At 36.0% G+C, this 14,454-nt stretch overlaps 1 protein-coding gene across 1 annotated transcript; it reads left to right on the top strand.

Moving 5' to 3' along the window:
• Nucleotides 1-1,424: 1,424 nt before the first annotated feature.
• Nucleotides 1,425-12,300, top strand: LOC135775757 (SRSF protein kinase 3). Its single transcript, XM_065286222.1, has 12 exons — nucleotides 1,425-1,547; nucleotides 2,802-2,905; nucleotides 3,715-3,823; nucleotides 3,944-4,031; nucleotides 4,106-4,197; nucleotides 9,271-9,373; nucleotides 9,462-9,630; nucleotides 9,697-9,770; nucleotides 9,857-9,964; nucleotides 10,065-10,134; nucleotides 10,220-10,312; nucleotides 11,046-12,300. Exons 1-12 carry the CDS (start codon nucleotides 1,510-1,512, stop codon nucleotides 11,228-11,230), a joined length of 1,233 nt encoding a protein of 410 aa, XP_065142294.1. The 5' UTR covers nucleotides 1,425-1,509; the 3' UTR covers nucleotides 11,231-12,300.
• Nucleotides 12,301-14,454: the final 2,154 nt, after the last annotated feature.

Genomic DNA, 14,454 nt, shown 5'->3' with positions numbered 1-14,454 from the left:
TCGATCTGTTTACGTTCTATGGGTGACCGGCATTTTCTTTGTTTGCTCCCAGGCTCTGGAATACTCTTTCCATTAAAATTCGACAGGCCGACTCTCTAAGTATTTTTAAGTCCTCACTTAAAACTTATTTTTTAGGTTAGCATATAAGTGATTTTATTCCGTTTGTATGCATCTTTTTTATAAATTTGATGTATGTGTACTTTATAATTTATTTTTTATATCTAAAGCGCTTTGAGATGCAACTTTAAAGGCGCTATGTAAAATAAAGTTTATTATTATTACTTCAAGAAATACTGGGTTATTTTCAACCCATTGTTGGGTGAAAAAAGAACGAGTTCAGCCTGTTGGGTTGTAATTTAACCTGTGCTGGGTTGTTTCAACCCAAAATGCTGGGTTTTAACCCATGGTTGGGTCAAATATAAACAATATCTGGGTTAATTTAAACCAACAACTGGGCTCGTCCCTTTTTGACACAAGGCTGGGTTGAAAATAACCCAACATTTGTTTGAGTGTAATGTTACTCTGAAATGATTTATTGTAATTTGATCTTTTTGTGGGTTCCCATACAGTAAAAAAAAAATTATCTGGGCAAAAATATTTTTTAAATATATGCTAAAAGCATTTTGTAGAAAGTAAAGCTTAATTAAATATATATTTTGAAAATATATTTAGTTTTAACCTTCATATATATTAACATATATTTCAAAAAAAAAAAAAAATCAGGGGCAAAAAATAAATATAACATTTTACAACCCATACGGCAAAAAATATTTTCCTGAAAAAATATGTATATACAAAAGTATGTAAAAATATACAATTTTATAAAGTATATTTTTGGAGTTAAATATATATTTAATTTTAAATTCAGGAAAAATTCAAAGTGCTCAGAAAAAGCAGAAGAAATTATTTAGAAAAAATGAAGGTTGATAGGGTATACAAAACGTCAAAAAAGGGAATCCAAGGCACTCTTGTATTTCAAAAAAGTATTATAAAAAGCCAAACATGGGCATGGCTATATAACATTAAACTGGTCATCTGCCTTGGATTTTTTATATATATAAATTAAATTGTACTTTTTCCAAGTTTTTCTTCCAATATAAATGCTTAAATATTTCAAAACATACAAAAAATTGCCAGAAAATATATTGGAAAAAATACATTTCTGTAAACATAGTCCAAAATATATTTCAGCATATTATTCTAGCCATTTTGGTATATTTTAAAGTATATTTACAATTTTAACTTTTTGTGCTTTATGTGTTTTCTTTATTGTTATGTAGTGTCATGAGTTTGGTTTGTTTATGCTTCAGTTAAAATGAGCAGGACACCTGTGCCCTCAGAATATCTCTCATCTCTATGTGTGTGTATGAGAGCGAGAGAGAAAGAGAGAGAGAGAGAGAGAGAGAGAGAGAGAAAATTTATAGAGGAAATCCCCTGCAGCATAAACCCAGAAGCCTAAAGCCAAGACAAAAGAGCATCTACCAGCAGCTTCTTACTTCTGATGAAATCATGCAAACAAATGTAGGATATCAGATCTGCTCCAAATCGTGAGTACAACTAGTTACTAAGTCAACATACAGTACATGTTTATGGATATTTAAATATAAAAGCTGTCGCCAAAATTGTCAGTTCTGCCTGCATGTGTGTTAAGCATAAAAATATATATTTTTAACAAGTTATGTGCTTTTGAACGAATATAGGACTAGGAATTTGCCCAACTTCATACAGTATATGTACGTAGATTTAATGCATTAAGAATCTGCAAAACTATTTTATAAACACCAATCATTACAATGCATGCATTAAATTTACTATAAAAATATTGCCAAACCCACTTTATGGAATAGTTTGCATGATAGGTGACAAGAGAAAATCTGTTTCATTTTGTCTATGAAAGGATTACATGAGCGAGATCAAAAAGGTTTGGTTATATTTGCATGTCTGTGGTCACTCGATCTTCAGGATCTTTTTCCAGATGATCGGTGTTGGCAGATATAAAACCTTTCACATGAAGTATGATTGTTAAATTTATTATGTATTATGACTTACTAGAGATAAAGAGTTTTGGGAAAGAGTTTCAAATCTCATCGGGTTCGTGTATGCTAAAAGTATTAAAATGTACATTTCCCAAACAATGCATTATTGTAATGGTTTATATTACCAGAGCCCTGTATGATTATCATATTCATTTTATCATGGTATGAGTCCACCATGATACTGATAACTTTATATATTGATAAGAGATTTGTTTGTTGTGGAGGTCAGGTTTACAAATCTGTTATTCCCAGTACAATGGTCCGGTTTCTTTTCACATTTCACTGTACAAACACCTAGAAATCTCAATGAGGTCAATAAAACCTACTGTGGGAATATGCCCCTCATAACACCCTCCACAATCTAGACAGATAGAGGCTTAAAGTATTTTCAGGTCATGTTGGATATTTTCCCATAGACCCTGCTGTAGTGACAGAGTGTAAACTGTCACAGCAGAGAGTGTTGAGATCTAAATGTGGTGTGGTCGTATCTGACCTTCAGTGTGTCCGCCTGTACTGACGTTTTATGATCCTCTAAAAATACTCAGTGCCGATTTAGTCTTTTGTGTGTGATCCTTTACGTCAGCATGTCACTATATGTTTCCTATTATTAGAGGAAATTCGAAATTATTCGAAATTTTTCAACATTTTATGAAGCAACTTTAATAATGTGTAGATCTCTCATTTGACCCTTTTTGTTCATCCAAATGTTTGATTTTGCATGTGTGAATATTTATGTCACTCTAATGTGGTTATATATGTGGGCAGGTCTCATGTAGTTATGGACTCTAAGCAGAAAACAGTGAGGAGATGTGAACATCTTGAAAGCGATTGCCAAGAAGATCAAGAAGATTCAAGCGATTACTGCTATGGTGAGCCCGAATTGTCCTGTGATTCATCATCTATGATTTAGACCAAAAAAATTATTTTTTTTAGTGTAGTAACAACTTGTAACCATTTTTTTTGACAGTTATTCAAAAAGATTCATAACCCTAAATCAATTAATAATAAGAAACTAGTGTGAAAAGTTGGATCAACTTAAAAAAAATTTACATTAGCGTAAAAAAATCTAAAGTTTAGTTTCATTTGCTCAAGCGAAACCTTCATGTGCAAATTTTTTTTAAACGTTTAGTTTCCCGTGCTCACCATCGCGCGTGCACGTAAAACTTTCAAAAAAACTAAACTCGGTAGTTTCACGTGCGCACAGGAAATGAAACTTTATTTAATTTTTGCTCCATGTCCCCTTAGGGGCTCCTTACAAAAATACAGAGCCCCTAAGGTGACATTGGAGTAAAAAAATATAAAGTTTAGTTTCATGTGTTCACGTGAAACTTTCATGTGCAGATTTTTTTTGAAAAGTTTAGTTTCGTGTGCGCACGTAAAACTATCGCTTGCACATGTGAAACTTTCGCGTGCACACGTGCAATTTTTACTTTCACGTGTGCACGCAATAGTTTCATGTGTGCACGCAAAACTAAATGTCCCCTTAGGGGCTCCGAACAAAAAAGTTTATTCAACTTAAAATTTCACTTTAGTTTCACTTGAAAAAAAGTATTTTTTTAAGTTATCTTTTTAAGTTGATTTAACTTTTTACAGTGCAGTGTAATAGTGATACAACAATTAATAAGCACACATAACGGTACCGATAAGTTATTGGTATCTTTTTCTGTTTTTTTTATAGGTGGGTATCATCCAATCCAGCTGGGAGATGTTTTTAATAAAAGATACAAGGTTGTGTCAAAGCTGGGTTGGGGTTATTTCTCAACTGTGTGGCTTTGTATTGACCTCAGGTACTGACTGTTAAAGATGTTTGTGTACATATAGCCTCCACTGTTTTCACATCAGTATCTGTGTGCTTCATTGTTTAATAATATTTATGTGTATCTGTGCTAATGTTTGTGGCTGTACAGGTCAGGCAGGCATGTGGCAGTGAAGGTGTTAAAAAGCGGTGCTGGATTTACTCAGGCCGGTCAAGATGAAGTGACTTTATTGCGCTGTGTGAGTTCTTTAGTCGATTGTTTCTCTCTTTTTGGATGTGTGTACGTCTCAAAATGACTTTCTGCTTTCTTTAGGCCAGTGGTCCCACAGCCCGCAACCCTCTTAAAGAACGTATAGTGCAGTTACTGGATGAGTTTAAGATAGCTGGAGTCAACGGGATTCATATCCTTTCATTATATTTAAATCCGCTCCTAAAGGACCACTGTAGAGTTGTTGTTGTCTGTAATTCTTAGGGAAATGTTATTGCTCACAGGTTGCTTTTTCATAGCTCAGAAGATCTCAGATGTTTCCAAAATTGCTGAGACGAAATAAAAACAGAGACAAATGAGACTCTGTTTAAATACATTTAAGGGTGGTTTCCCAGACACGGACTAGCTTAAGCCAGGACTAGGCCTTAGTTTAATTAGAAAATATAACTAGTTTTAACAAGCATGCTTTACTAAAACATTACTTGTGTGCATTTTGATGCAAAACAAAGGTGTATTTTAAGATATGTCAGTGCAAGTTGTTTTCAGTTTAGACAGCTCTTAAATTTTTTTTAGTCTAGGACTAGTCTAATCCATGTCCGGGAAACCGCCCCTAAGAGTACAGAGCTGTAAAATTTATGTAGATTATACAAAATATTTGTTGTTTCAGCGTAAAAATAAGTATGTGCTGCCTTAAAATTTTGTTAATTTAACTTTAAAATATTAGTTAAAAAAGTTGTGTAAAAATGTTGTGAAAACTACTATTTTTAAGTTCAATAGGTTGTGTACTATATTTATTTTTGCTTGCTTGTTTTCTGGTTATCACCACTTAATTTCTCGTTATCTCAGGATAACAAAAGTTGTTTTCTTGTGATCTCGATTTAATTTTCTTATGATCTCGAGATAACAAAAGTTATTCTTGTGATGTGATTAAAGGGTACATTGACTTTTTCCATGTTTAAGTGCTATAATTGGGTCCCCAGTGCTTCTATTAACCTAGAAAATGTGAAAAAGATCAACCCAGTAACTTAGTTTTGGTAAACCATTCTCTGCAAGCATGTGAAAAAATAGCTCATTGAAATTTGTCTCCCGTGATGATGTCAGAAGGGGATAATACCGCCCCTTAATCTGCACTATCCAACCACCCCACTGCCATTAAGAGCAGAGATCAGCTCATTTGCATGTTTAAGGACACACCCAAAAATGGCACATTATTGCTCACACCTACAAAGGGGCAATTTTAACATTTTATAATAAATGATGGAAACACCAAAGATTTATATTACATCTTAAAAAAGTTGTGTTAAATGTCCCCTTTAAAGCTTATGTGTACTCAATAGAACGCATTGTTTTGTTTGTAGACAGCAAAAGCATATTTTGCTAAATTAGCATGGATAAACAAATTAGATTTTATTTGGTAATACTGACAATTTGATAGTGGTAAATTTAGGGACCGTCTCCAAAGTAACTACATAATATACAAGTTTCTACTTTAATTAGCATTTAAATGGAATGAATAAAAGTCAACAAACAGTAACAAAACCAACTTTACAGTGTTCATGTGGTTGTCAGCTTGAATGCACAAATTTAGATTTTTTATATATATTCAAATAAACTGTTAAATTCTATTGAAGATGGAAACGTGAACATTATTACTTTAGAGATGGTCCCTAAATTCACGAACATCAAACCGTCCAACTTTAACTGCTACACGTGTGGTTACGGCAAAGACCCCAACTCATATGCATCAGCAGTCCATTTCAAAATACACAAAATATTATTGACAGGTTATTACATTATGACATTTGGATTTTATCAGGATAACGAGAAAACAACTTTTGTTATGTTAAGATCAAGAGAAATTAAGTCGTCATCACGAGAAAACGAGCAAGCAAAAATAAAAATATCAATGACCTCTCTCGGTTCCGTATTTTAAAGGTGCAGTGTGTACATTTTAGCGGCATCTAGTGGTGAGGTTGCGAAATTGCAACCAACATCTTATGGCGCTTTTCCATTGCATAGTACCCCACGGTTTAGTTTAGTTTGGGTCGGGTCAGCTTACTTTTGGGAGCTTTTCCATTGGGTGCAGTACGTAGTACCCGATACTTTTTTTCGTACCACCTCGGTTGGGGTTCCAAGCGACCCAAGGTGATACCAAACGTGACGCAAAAACACTGTAGATCACTGATTGGTCTGAGAGAATCGTCACGTCATCGCTATAATGTAAATATTAGCTTTAGCTTACTGCTAGCTTGCGCTGTCTCGAGCAAACATGTTGTTATCTGTGCTCTGCTATAAGTTTCCAAACACCCTTTTAGCGATGAAAAACATGCACAGGTTGAGAATCCGGGACACCATAACAGTTTTTTCCAGACTTGCAGTTTGTGGCGGCACATTCGCGACGTGCACGTCCGCATTATATATGCTTAAATGCAACTTGAATGAGGCTCAGCGGAGCGCCGTCGACTGACGCCACGGGTCGGGTGTTTGAACAGAAACTGTCATGTGAGACAGAGGTAGTTATAAACGCGATGTGCAAACATCTATTTGTGGTGGCCAATTTTAATTTTGTGGCAGACTGAGAAATAAATGAATGTATGGGAATGTACAACAACGCTCTCACTTGTATGATGTCACAGCAGTAGGCAGCGTAAATATAACGACACGCCTATAATCCCTCCCACTCCGAAGTGATACTAAACTCGATGGAAAATCTAACCACGCCAAAGTGAGGTGAGCTGACCCGACCCAAACTAAACTAAACCGTGGGGTACGCAATGGAAAAGCGCCATTAGTCTACTGCTCACCCCTCGCTTTTGAAACATAGAGAAGATACGGTAGACGCCACCGGACAAACACGTCATCGTCGGAGACAACTTAGTAAAATAATCATTTCTGTAGAAAAATGGGGGCACAAAATAGCGACTTCCATGTGAGAGGACCCTCGGTGTATGTAGATTAAAAGGTCTTGTTATAAGATAATAAACACATACTGGTTCATTATGAAAGGTCTTTATACACCCCTGATAATAGTTTTGTATATTATTTTGCATTTCTGTCAAGAGATCCTTCTAAAAATTACACACTGCATCTTTAAGGCAGCATGAACTTTATTTTTTAAGTTAACTCAACAAATCTTTATTACAGTAGTTAATATTTTTTGTAATTTTGATGATAAATTGAAATCTTCAATAATTGACTTTTAATTGTAGACTTGACAAATCTCAGTTCAGTTTGTGATATTGTTGAGAGCTCTGTTGGAGACATTTTTGCGATGCAGGAGACGTTTTTATCATTTGCTGCTCTCCGTGTAATTTCACCGATTTCTCAGAGATTTCTTCTGTGATTTTCTTATGGGATTGCTTGTTAGACTTGTTTGATTAGGGTTGAGCTAAATTCTGCAGAATTAGTAATTATAATGCATGTAAAACTATATATAAAAACTATAAAATAACCAATCAAACAATAAATGCATAACATTTTCTGGTAGTAATATTAGCAAACCCACTTACTTACAGTACTTTGTTTGCATATAGAAAGTGAAATCCAATGTCCCAATGCATAGCAGTTTTTAAATGTCATAGTGTCCTATGAAGTACAGTATTGTTCAAAATAATAGCAGTACAATGTGACTAACCAGAATAATCAAGGTTTTTAGTATATTTTTTATTGCTACGTGGCAAACAAGTTACCAGTAGGTTCAGTAGATTCTCAGAAAACAAACAAGACCCAGCATTCATGATATGCACGCTCTTAAGGCTGTGCAATTGGGCAATTAGTTGAAAGGGGTGTGTTCAAAAAAATAGCAGTGTCTACCTTTGACTGTACAAACTCAAAACTATTTTGTACAAACATTTTTTTTCTGGGATTTAGCAATCCTGTGAATCACTAAACTAATATTTAGTTGTATGACCACAGTTTTTTAAAACTGCTTGACATCTGTGTGGCATGGAGTCAACCAACTTGTGGCACCTCTCAGCTGTTATTCCACTCCATGATTCTTTAACAACATTCCACAATTCATTCACATTTCTTGGTTTTGCTTCAGAAACAGCATTTTTGATATCACCCCACAAGTTCTCAATTGGATTAAGGTCTGGAGATTGGGCTGGCCACTCCATAACATTAATTTTGTTGGTTTGGAACCAAGACTTTGCCCGTTTACTAGTGTGTTTTGGGTCATTGTCTTGTTGAAACAACCATTTCAAGGGCATGTCCTCTTCAGCATAGGGCAACATGACCTCTTCAAGTATTTTAACATATGCAAACTGATCCATGATCCCTGGTATGCGATAAATAGGCCCAACACCATAGTAGGAGAAACATGCCCATATCATGATGCTTGCACCTCCATGCTTCACTGTCTTCACTGTGTACTGTGGCTTGAATTCAGAGTTTGGGGGTCGTCTCACAAACTGCCTGTGGCCCTTGGACCCAAAAAGAACAATTTTACTCTCATCAGTCCACAAAATGTTCCTCCATTTCTCTTTAGGCCAGTTGATGTGTTCTTTGGCAAGTTGTAACCTCTTCTGCACATGCCTTTTTTTTAATAGAGGGACTTTGCGGGGGATTCTTGAAAATAGATTAGCTTCACACAGACGTCTTCTAACTGTCACAGTACTTACAGGTAACTCCAGACTGTCTTTGATCATCCTGGAGGTGATCATTGGCTGAGCCTTTGCCATTCTGGTTATTCTTCTATCCATTTTGATGGTTGTCTTTCGTTTTCTTCCACGTCTCTCTGGTTTTGCTCTCCATTTTAAGGCATTGGAGATCATTTTAGCTGAACAGCCTATCATTTTTTGCACCTCTTTATAGGTTTTCCCCTCTCCAATCAACTTTTTAATCAAAGTACGCTGTTCTTCTGAACAATGTCTTGAACGACCCATTTTCCTCAGCTTTCAAATGCATGTTCAACAAGTGTTGGCTTCATCCTTAAATAGGGGCCACCTGATTCACACCTGTTTCTTCACAAAATTGATGACCTCAGTTATTGAATGCCACACTGCTATTTTTTTAACACACCCCTTTCAACTAATTCAACTAATTGCCCAATTGCACAGCCTGCATATCATGAATGCTGGGTCTCATTTGTTTTCTGAGAATCTACTGAACCTACTGGTAACTTGTTTGCCACGTAGCAATAAAAAATATACTAAAAACCTTGATTATTCTAGTTAGTCACATTGTACTGCTATTATTTTGAACAAGACTGTACATCTTACAATAAAAGTGAGAATTATTATTAAACTTTGACTTTTTGGAGCAGATATATGTTTAGTATTGGAGTTGCTGGGTCCAGACTTGCGCTGTTGGCAAGTGTGTTTTGGTAACCCAGGCCTCTCTCTCACCTGTGTCAAACGTGTCATCACTCAGGTGAGTTATGCATGCTATTTGAAACATCATTAAGTTATATACAGTATAGATCACCTATAATTTTTAATAACTCTGTATCTCTTCAAAGGTGCTTGAAGGGCTGGTGTATCTTCACACCCACTGTAAGATCATTCACACAGACATCAAACCTGAAAACATACTGCTGTGTCTCGAGTCGCAATCCTCACCTCACACTGCAGGGGGCGCTCTGTCAACATACTCCTCGGACATTAAAGCTGCAATACTCCAGATTCCTGGTAAGAAAACCTTAAACCGTAAATAAATTGAAGTGATCAATGAATGTAACAGTTATGCAAAAACAGGAGCATCTGTGAATCCTGGAGCTTTGGAGAACCTCAGGGTGAAGATCGCAGACCTTGGAAGCTCATGTTGGGTGGTGAGATGTATTTCTCAGACTGTTCAGACTAAATTTGTTTAAGTTGTATTAAACTATATCTTTATTTGATTTTGTATCGGTTGCAGTATAAACACTTCAGCCAGGAGATCCAGACCAGACAGTATCGTTCACTGGAGGTTCTTCTGGGTTCTGACTACGGCCCTCCAGCAGACATCTGGAGCACCGCTTGCTTGGTAAATTTTTAGTTATGAAAAATATACTTATTGGAATTTGATCAAGAGTTTTAGCACTCCATGTTGTACAGTTACACTTGCAAAATGTTTTTCCTAACAGGCATTTGAGCTTGTTACCGGCGATTCCTTATTTGAACCCAAAGCAGGGCAGAATTTCTCCTTAGAGGAAGGTAAGCCTTTTATAAGCAATTCTGAACATTGCGATTTGGAGATAAAGTGAAGATTTGAGGTATTGACAGCGGCTATGATTTGTAGATCATCTGGCTCATATTATTGAGCTCTTGGGAAAGATCCCAGCATCCGTGGCTCTGTCTGGCAAACACTCCTCTGAATATTTTGACCGCAAGGGTGAGTTTAACCAATGTTACAATATTGGAGTCTTAAAGGAATAATTTAGCCAAATATGAAAAATCTATCATCATTTATTTATATATCCTCATGTCATCCCAGATGTATATGCATGGGTGTCCGAAACCATTGTATGTGGTGGGCGAAGACATACCCACTATTTTAAGACCAATGATATTGGACCCACTCACTTTTTCTCCAATTTAGCACATATGTCTGTTCACAAATTTTACTACTTTCGCCTGCCATGCACTCCGGTCCGTGGCAGTAAAAGGTAAACAAAGTTTTTAGGCTTAAGCAAGTCTAGTTTATAAGCAGAGATATTCATATGATATATTTGTATGTTTATATATTTTCAGAAGAAAATTTCCTGGAAGGCATTTTGTGAAACTTTTGTGAAAAATCACAAAAAATTCTGGCGGGCAACTTTTCAAAAAATATCTGGCGGGGAATGAGTTAATATATTTATTTATTACATACATTTTATATTAGCTTGGCTTCTTTTATGTATGTTAACGTATTAAACAAGAATAAGACAAATCAACAAGTAAAATAAAATAAAATCAACAAGTAAAACAAAATGTTTTGAGTAGATTAGATAAAAAAAGTAGCCTCCAGATTGTTTTACCCTTGCTCAAAAAAAGGTTGGAGAACCCTGCTTTAAATCAATGTTATCATAGTACAAAACACTATTGCTTTTGTGTTTCATTCACCCACATTCTTCCTTTTATAGGTGAGTTGCTGCGAATTGCTGCACTTCGTCCATGGGGTCTGTTTGAAGTGCTTGTGGAGAAATATCATTTTCTTCTCCGAGAGTCGTCACTATTCTCTGATTTCCTGTTACGAATGTTGGACTTTGTACCAGAGCGGAGAGCCACAGCAGCTCAATGTCTCAAGCATCCTTGGCTCCAACTGTAACCTTACATTCCTCCCCTGTCATGTACTGTACTGTAATGTGGTGCTGTTTTAGCCCTTGTTTGGCTTTAAACTTGAAATTGTATTGTGATATAGATCTTTGTTATTATTAAAGTGTTGGTTCAGCCAAAAATAAGTGTGTTTTTAATTTATTCACCCTCATGCCATCGCAGATGTAGGTGACATTATTTCTTCAGTATACAGTAGGGAAGTTTCTTTAGCTCAGGATCACCAAAGACCACGGTTTCAGCCAAAAATCTTCTTTCTTTAACTGAATAAACAATGTGAGCTAAATTTTGGATTACCTGAGGGTGAGTAAATTAACAATTTTCATTTTTGGGTGAAGTAGCCCTTTAATCAGACTTGTAATTTTGTAAATGAGACTTCAATAAGGATGACTGGATCCATCACATAGATTCATGCTTATGATACTCAACTATATCCATATAAAAAAGACAGAAACAGTTTGGAATGGCTTCAGTTCATTGCTACATACATTCCACTATTATTTCTTATATATCAGAGACAAAAAAAAATAAGATTTGATGTGATGTTTTTGTGATAAAAATACAAGACCCTGCTAATGAAAAACCAGCTAAAGTCATTTTTTGTGATTTACTGTTTTCTACAAACAATTATCCTATACATAATGTAAAGAACATGGACTGTGAAAACATTACCTTGATATCTTTAATATTGACTGAGTAAGGTCATGTTGAAGATTGAAATGAAGAAAATTAGCCATTGGTTTTTTTATAATAATAATAATGTTTTGCATATTGATTACCACTGACAAACCACGATTTAATCTGGGTTTTCGGGTGTCTCAGTGGGTAGCACTGTTGCATCACATCAAGAAGGTCCCCGTTTCGAGCCCAAAGGTGGCCTTTCTGAAGTTTGCATGTTCTCCCTGTGTCAGTGGGGTTTACTCTGGGTTTCCTCCCACAGGCCAAAAACATGCAAGTAAATTCCCCAATTTGTGTATATGAATTAATTTGTGTGGATCAACTTGTATGTGGATTAACCAGTTCTTGCCATGAATATAGCCATAGATGCTGGAATGGCGTAAGCCGTAAGGAATAAAGAGGGAATTTGCGAACCCCTGGTGATTCGTGGGGGAATTGCAGGGGGTTGGTTAAGTGATGAAAAACAATGAATAAACAAAGTAACAAATAATCATAAAATGTCAAAGAAAATCATTTTAAAATAAAAAAATCTAAATAAAACACTTACTTACAAAAATTATATATTTTTTTTATCTGCATCATGTGGCTATTACACAACACTACAATTTATCAGAAAACTCATGCAAAATAGACAGATACGTTTAATAAAAGAAAACTACCAAATGAATAACTGTGCATTCAGACCGCCACCGGCGAGAGCGTCAAAGTGGCCGGAAGTCATTCATTTTCAATGAGAGCCGGCGGCGAGCAGCGGCGCGGCGCGTCATGTACAGCGTGAGCGTCGAGGATAGTTGAAATCAGCTCAACTTTATGGTAATGAGATATGACGCGGTTCGGCGGCAACCAATCGGAAGGCGGAAATGTTCACCGGCAACCAATCGGAAGGCGGAAACCTCCGCCTGAGAGGAGTTCAGAGAATGCATTCGAGCGTCAGAGCGTCCACTACAACTTTTCTTTAGCGTCGTTGTCAGGGCAGCCAGAGCTTTTATTGACGCTCTCGCCAGTGGCGGTCTGAATGCACAGTAACATGTAATAATAACAATACCTATGTAAAAAACTACTAATAAGACATTTAACATGGATAAAATGTGATTATTACATTTTTAAAGGTGCCAAAGAATGCATTGAAATAGTATTGTAAGTTGTTCTTTGATATTTAAATAGAGGGCATGTAACTTTATTAAGTGCAAAAATGATCCAGAAACATTTTTACATGTCATTTACAACCCTTAAAATCAAAAGATTTGTCCTTTGAATTAAATGGTCTGTTTTTGCCCTATATGGAAGGGTCATGAATAATAATGTTGATCTCTGCTCTGATTGGCTCTGCTCTGAGGCTCATTTCAGTAGCTCACATTAGTAAACATTTTAAGAACTTTGTTATTAATTTAATGTTGGGGGCATACATCTCGACTGTGACGTCACAGTCGTTGTTATGTTGCGACTGGCCTGTTTTCCAGCAGTCTTTTGCGTGCACAAGATTTACATAAAAATGAGAAAACAAACGTGTTTGAGGCTCACGATATGTCATGACCATGTACAGAACTCTTATTATTAATCTATGCTTAGGTATAGTTTTTATTCTATGGCATCTTTAATGTGTTTGGATGAGTTATTTGGAAAAGTTATCATACAGCTGACTAAATATGAACATAATTTGTTTTTGTAGACACTTCACTTATTTCAGTGCTGTGGCTGTCTGTTACATTATAGTTTTGTGTTTGAGGGCACGTCATCATATCACTTTCTGGGAAAATCTAAATGTCTCACTGTTTGTCTATTTGCATTTAATTTTGTCATCCCAGTATAGTATTCTCAAACTATAAAACATGTCTTGTTGACATTCTTGTTGTTACAGTAAAAAACACGCTTAAAAAGTCTGTAGGTTTGGATCAGACTGTAATATTCAGTATAAGCACTAGTAGTTGTCTGTAGTAGTTCACAAAGTTTAAGTTGGTTTGAGGTTAGTTTGCGTTAGTTTGAGGTAAAAAAGGTAATCAGTGGATTGATTGAACTGGTGTAACAGTCTCATTCTAATCGTATTGTCTATTTTATTTGTTTTATAAACCAAACTGAATCAGTTTCCATGTGTCACCCGCCTCTGCATTCGGTTTGACATTTGTTTCTTTGTCAATGACCTCTATAATAATAGCAAGCTCTTTGTCTGAGCTTATCCATAAATCCTCCACTTTACTTGCTTTCTCTTTCTTTTCCAGCTGTTTGGAGTTGTAGTGCTTACTTGCTTATCTCCTTGGATTCCCTGTGGAACAAAGGGCCTCCACAACAGCCTTTTTCAGTTCACCCCATGACAGGTTGCACTTCTTCATTTCCTGCAGGATTGCGTCTCCTTGTAGTTGTAGTAGTTCATGATAAACAAAAAGACACCAGTATCAACATCATCACACCACAGGCACAGAAGAATCCATGAAAATGTCCACAAGTAAACCTAAAGATGAAACTAATCCATATACAAGCTTTTTATAACACTGACAAAAAATCATTTAGACTTACCAACGATCGGTGGGCCGAGCAGAGGATCAC

The sequence above is a fragment of the Paramisgurnus dabryanus genome, chromosome 21 (assembly GCF_030506205.2).
Source record: "Paramisgurnus dabryanus chromosome 21, PD_genome_1.1, whole genome shotgun sequence".
Classification (NCBI taxonomy): Eukaryota; Metazoa; Chordata; class Actinopteri; order Cypriniformes; family Cobitidae; genus Paramisgurnus; species Paramisgurnus dabryanus.
The sequence above is the reverse complement of the archived record's forward strand: the minus strand, read 5'-3'. Positions and strand labels throughout refer to the sequence as shown.